Raw genomic sequence first — 5,911 nt, 5'->3', positions numbered from 1 at the left:
TTCACCCTTCCTTGCTTCCCGTCACTGACCTGCCTCCTCTTCCTAATCACCCTCTCATCTACTTCATTGTATAACAATGAGATTGTGAGGGCTGCTTACAGGAGCACGGGTGGGAGCCCCAGAGGTTACACTACTCTCTCTCTCTCCCCAGCATCCATTAGCTTGCCCGTAGATTCTCCCAGAGCAGTGAGGCCTCCTGCTCTGTGACAGATGTTGACTGACTCCACACATCTGGCCAAGAGTCACAGCAGCAGCTGTGACTTTACCTCTTTGTGTAAAGACGCAACAGAGAGCACGGTTGTCTTGATACCTGGAGCACCAGCTAGTCAGTGACTAATTATCTCTACACCCTGGCCATCCATTGTTCCTCAGACCTCATGTTGGTGGGCTGGGGTTAGTCCCTTCCACAGCTAGCATCGTGCCTAACATGACCACAACAACAGTCTGGGCTAAGGAAGAGTTCTCTCCCTCCCCTGGGCATAGCTGTAAGAGCTTCACCGAGTCCCAGGAGCTCAGTCCTTAACGCTGAAAAACAAGCCAAGCACCCAGCCTGGGGCATCGGTGCTTTCCTGGCTCTGGACTAAGACTCAGATGAGAACTTTTGCATTGGTTCTCTTGCTCTGGAGGCTTCAGGTGTCGGCCATTGCTAGGCCATAAGCAATCTCGGCTGTTCAACTATCTGAGAGCAGAGCTCGGGTTTTGGCCTTCTTAACTGTATAGACCACAGAGATGCCTACCTCTGCCTCCTGAGTGTTGGGATTAAAGACCTGGGCCACCACGCCCATGGGACCAGTGCTTTCTATTAAACCTCTTCACACATACCCTCACACTCCAGGTTCTAGCTCCCTGGACAACTCTGACTAATCCCGGGGGGGGGGGGGTGATTGTGTTTAAAAGGACCAACTAGACCGGGTGGAGGCCCTGGTAGCTGGTAGTAGCAGCAGCCGTAGCTGTGGTGCAGGCCTTTAATCCCAGCGCTCAGGATGTAGAGGCAGGTAGATCTCTGAGTTTGAGGTCAGCCTGGTCTAGAGAATGAGTTCCAGAATGGTCACAGCTACACAGAGAAACCCTATCTCAAAAAACAAAACAAAACAAAACAAAACACCAACTAAGTTCACCCACAAAGTAGTTTGAGATGTCTCAGGAAATTTGATTTAAAAAAAAAAAAGGAAATTGTGAGATATAAATAAGGAATATAATCTGTAAGGCTTGTGGATTAATTGAAAGTTGACCATAAACCAAGCAGAATAATATCTTTATACAGAGATTCCTGGATGTATTAAGGTAATATTTGTAAACAGACTTTTAGGCTTAAAGAAATGAGATAGCTCTAACCTACTGAATAGCAATTAAAACACTAGTAATGGTATTATTTTAGCACCTAAAGTCCCTTGGCATTGTTTTTTAGAAAACTCCTTAGACTATTAATGAGGTAGCTCAAGTGGTAAACTGACTGCCAATCCTCAGCAGTCAAATAAAATAAACTGGCAGTTAATGGTGTAAGCTTGTAATCCCAGCACGGGGAGACAGAAGCAGGCAGATCCCTGCGGCTCACTTGAGGGGCGGGGGCGCTGTCTACCTTAATGAACCCCAGGTGCCAGTGAGATATCCTATCTCCAAAAATTGGCCCGCAACATCCAAGTTCACCTCTGGCCTGTAAATGAATGAGGGCGCACAGGTGTTCATTCAAATCTACCGTTCATGGGTGTGCCTTCCGGTAAGTATTTCTTACTTATCTCTAATATGGTCTACACCACACTGTTGCTGTCTCACAAGGTCACTTGACCTTCGGAATGCAGTGGTCACTGGAAGCAAATTCCAGACCTCCCTGTCCTCGCTTTTCTCAGTAAGCTTAGTTCTCCTCCCAGATACATATTCTGCGCTGACAGAAATCCGGACCAGCAGGTCTCTATCTTCGCTCCACCACACGGTTAAATTGGATAAGTCCTTATGCTTGCTTTCCCTCCCCCTGAATAAGACCTTACAGAGCAGAATCCAGGGAGGCGGCGACCAGGACCCGAGCAGAAGCGGGCCCCAAGCCCCGCCCACAAAGGGCCGTCCCTCCCACAAAGGCCCCGCCCACAAAGGCTCCCAGACCGGCATGCTTTGCGCCTGCCCAGTCCAGTGCGGCAGCGGCGGGTTCCAAGGTTGCTACCGAGGTAAGCTCTCGCTCTTGGCTGTGAGCAGGGGAGTTCTCCGAGGTCCAGCTTCCCGGTTCAGTCCCGTTCCGGTTGTTGGAAGCAGCCCGGTGTGTGTCAGGGCGGAATCACATTGAGCCAGAACCTACACCGGCTTCTAGGCCAACTGCGAGAGTCAAGAGGGCGACCCAGGAGAGGTTTTTGTTCCCTCCCAAGGACCCTGTCTTTTCTAGCCTCAGTTTCCTCTTGGAAAGAATGAGTTAAATCGTGTGGTGCAGAACCCAGCGTTTTGTTTACAGTAGTACATTGCTAATCAAGCGCTTTACGGAGATAGGAATAAAGTGAAATTTCTTCCAAAGATAAATAACAGTCATAATCACAGACGAAATAAGGTGCCCAGAATATTCAAAAGTGTACCTGTGAGACTTTGTCTCAAAGAAAAAAATCACCACCAACAAAAACTAACTATGCTAATGAGTGAGGTTGATGGTCTATTTGTGTATATGTAATAGATAAATTTCACGTTTTTAAAGTGAACTGCTTGCTATGGTCCCCTAACGGCCTGAGATTAAATACTGAGCCTCAGGTATCAGAGATTAGCAGCCAAGGAAAGTGCCACATGACACATGTCCTCAACTACAGGAGTTTATTTTTCCTTAGTTCCAGATGCTGAAGGTCCAGGACTCAGGTGTGGCCCGGGTAGGCTCCCTGGGCATTTCTGCTTGGTAACAATTGGCCATCTTCCTCCTCAATCTTCGTGTAGTATTTTCTCTGTATGCGTCCTAATCTGAGATCGAAAGCAGTGAGATTTCATTATTGTCATTCCAAGAACCTTCCGTTTCTATTTCACTCATAGACAGACGCTCTAAATACAGCCACATCCTTAGATAATGGAAATGTGGCCTCAACCATGGAGTGTGGTGGGGGTGGGGACACTGTTCAGCATGTGATGCTGCCACTTGGAGCTTTGGCCAATAAACCTATCCAGCTGCATCCCGTTTCACAGCTGAAAATCAACTGTTGTGGTATGGGTTCTGAAGTGAGAAGGATTTTTTTTTTCTTAAACTGACTGCATCCAGTGAATTGTCTGTGTCCTCAGACTCTATATTTGGTGATAGCACCAGCTACATATCAAAAAGTGTTTCAGAAGGGAAATTTGTATCTGTACTGAACATGGTTTTATTTTCTGATCTTTACTCCCTATGCAATATAGCATCACAACTACATATGTAGCATTTGCATTGTAGCAGGTACTGTAATACAGAGCTGATTTAGAAATAGATAATAAGAAATGCTAAACCTTTCTATAAGAGATGAGCATGTGAAGATGTTGGAATGTTTGGGTCTTGAATCTAATCCTGTAAGGATATGCACACATAGTGCATATTTATGTATAAATGTGTGTGTGTTTAAATATTCCCTGTGTTTATTAATATTACAGGTATTTCCTAGTACAGTTGGCTGCCTGTGTCCATGAATATTCAATCAGCCAAGAACTGAAAATATGCAAAATTGTGTCTGCTGAGTGTGCAGACATTTTGGTAGAGTCTAGCTCTATATGTAGTACTATGTTGTAGTGGTTATTATAAGTAGTAGGGAGATAAAGTATGTGAGAGGTGGGCATATGTATATAAGAGCTCATATGCAAATGCTATGCTATTTATATAAAGCAGCTGATGGTCTTTGGATTTTGATATCTGTGAGAATCCTGGAAGCAAACCCTTCTAGCCACCGAGGGACAGCTGTATGCGCCATGCTCGGAACTGTCTAGCGTACAGTAGGTGCTGTATGAATTAAGCAGGTAGTTCCTAAGTCAGAGAGTCACTCTGGGATGAGTGGTGGTTGGCATGAGGCTGTCGCATACTTAGTGCTGTGCCTAGCCATGGCAATATGTAATTACAGCCATTGCCAGAGGATGTCCCCCATGGCTAGACACTGAAATGTCCTCTCTGAATTTACCCATCACAGTTGCTATACACCCGGCTGCCAGATGGAGAGCTGATTCTGTGAAACCTGAGGCGTCTGACTGGATGGAACTCACTCTCTCAGCCACAAGGTGGTGTCACTTCAGTTAAGAACCTTGTGGCCCCGGAGGCTGTAGCCCACGACCTGACAGAACCATCAGCTGACCTCTCCTATTCTTGGCCAGTTTGTCAGCAGAGGCAGTACTCATGGCCGGTCCTCTGTGGAGGGTTGCATCCTTTATACAGAGACACAGAACAGGCCTATTGGTGGGGTCCTGTGCAGGCCTGTTTGGGGTTCAAATCTCATTTCACCTCTTCCCAGATCCCTTAGTGCAGTGGCTCTACCAGTACTGGCCTCAGGGCGAGCCAGCTCCCCTCTCCCCTCAGCTGTGGTGCCTCTTCCAAGAGGTGCTGAAGGACATAGGCGTCCCTTCAGGTCACTGCTACAAGCCTTTCACTGCCTTCACTTTCCAGCCTGTGAGTGCTGGCTTCCCGCGGTTGCCTGCTGGGGCTGTGGTGGGAATCCCCGCCATCTTCCTGGGTGGCCCTGTGACCAACATTGAACACACCGTGATCATCCGTGGGCAAAGAGTGGATTGGCAAAGCCCAGCAGGCACCAGGCTGAGGGATGCCCTGACCCTGTCACATGATGCCCAGAAGTTCGCCTTGGCTAAGGAGGTGGTATACCTGGAGAGTGGCGTGGCTGCCTTACAGACCCTGCCGGCCCCAGCGTGCCTAGCAGGAACATGGGCTGTAAGTGTGGGTGCCAAGCATGCCCTAGGGCTCTATGGAGGCCCCATGAGCTTGCGGGCCGCCTTCAACTTGGTGGCAATCGTGGTAGGCTATGTAGTCTATGCGTTTTCCAAAGACTCCCTCACTGTCGCCCTAGAAGGCTGGCTGGACCGCCGCACGGCCTCTCTGTCTACAGCCTATGTCCAGGGTGGAGTGGAATTCTATGAGAAGATTCTGTCGGGCAACTTAGCTCTACGCAGTCTTTTGGGCAGGCACGGGGAAAAGCTGTACACACCAAGTGGAAACATCATCCCCAGACACTGGTTCCGCATCAACCATTTGCCCTACACCACCCGCCGGGACTCTCTACAACAGATGTGGAGGGCGACAGTCAGCCCAGGCCGCTTCTGAGAAAACAGGCAACAGGGCAGTCCTGGCTTACATAGGCACTGCCTCGAGATGAACTCAAGAGGAATCTCTTGGTGTGGTTGCATCCACAGCCCATGGTCGGAAGAGTGATCATCTTTGGAGTTAAACAACTCTGTCCTCGCCATGAATAGACTCTGGCTAACCATAGCCCCTAAGTGAATCTTGAGTCTGGTTTACCTCGACTGTGAGGTGGGAAGTACTGATTGTAGGGTTGCATGAGCTTGTGAGCCTGGTGGCCTGGTAAGCAGCGTAAATAAACACGGCGTTCTTCCTTCGTGGTCTCTGAATTCCAGTGGACTGTAGAAATCAAACCATGAGTCACCACCGGACATGTTTCTAATTTGTCCTCCCTTTCTTTCCTGCAGTGGAGAACTGCCCCAATCTACTGGATGTCATATAGCTAATTTATTCCTTGCCTTTAATCCTCAGACAGGAGACCTGTGATCACAGAGCCAGGCCCAACGTGGCCATTCTCATCATATTCTCCTTGGAAATTATCTCTTCCCTGGGGCAGTCTTGAAGGGTGTTGCCCAGGTCCAGTGTAACCCAAAGGAAAGGCCACACCGTAGGAAGGGTGTGGTGACTGGTAGAACACCTTAAGCGGAGGTGGAGCCAGGCGGGCTGAGGAATGGCAGGGCGGGAGACCAC

General features: G+C 48.6%; 1 protein-coding gene across 1 annotated transcript; it reads left to right on the top strand.

Moving 5' to 3' along the window:
- The first annotated feature begins 2,101 nt into the window (after nt 1-2,101).
- On the top strand, nt 2,102-5,537 carry Tmem177 (transmembrane protein 177). Its single transcript, XM_052200181.1, has 2 exons — nt 2,102-2,159; nt 4,107-5,537. Exon 2 carries the CDS (start codon nt 4,310-4,312, stop codon nt 5,243-5,245), a length of 936 nt encoding a protein of 311 aa, XP_052056141.1. The 5' UTR covers nt 2,102-2,159; nt 4,107-4,309; the 3' UTR covers nt 5,246-5,537.
- The last annotated feature ends 374 nt before the right edge of the window (nt 5,538-5,911 follow it).

This window comes from Apodemus sylvaticus, chromosome 12 (genome assembly GCF_947179515.1).
Source record: "Apodemus sylvaticus chromosome 12, mApoSyl1.1, whole genome shotgun sequence".
NCBI lineage: Eukaryota > Metazoa > Chordata > Mammalia > Rodentia > Muridae > Apodemus > Apodemus sylvaticus.
The sequence above is the reverse complement of the archived record's forward strand: the minus strand, read 5'-3'. Positions and strand labels throughout refer to the sequence as shown.

Excerpts from the sequence above, each read along its gene's own strand:
- Tmem177 (XM_052200181.1), top strand. The coding sequence starts at position 4,310 with ATGGCCGGTCCTCTGTGGAGGGTTGCATCCTTTATACAGAGACACAGA.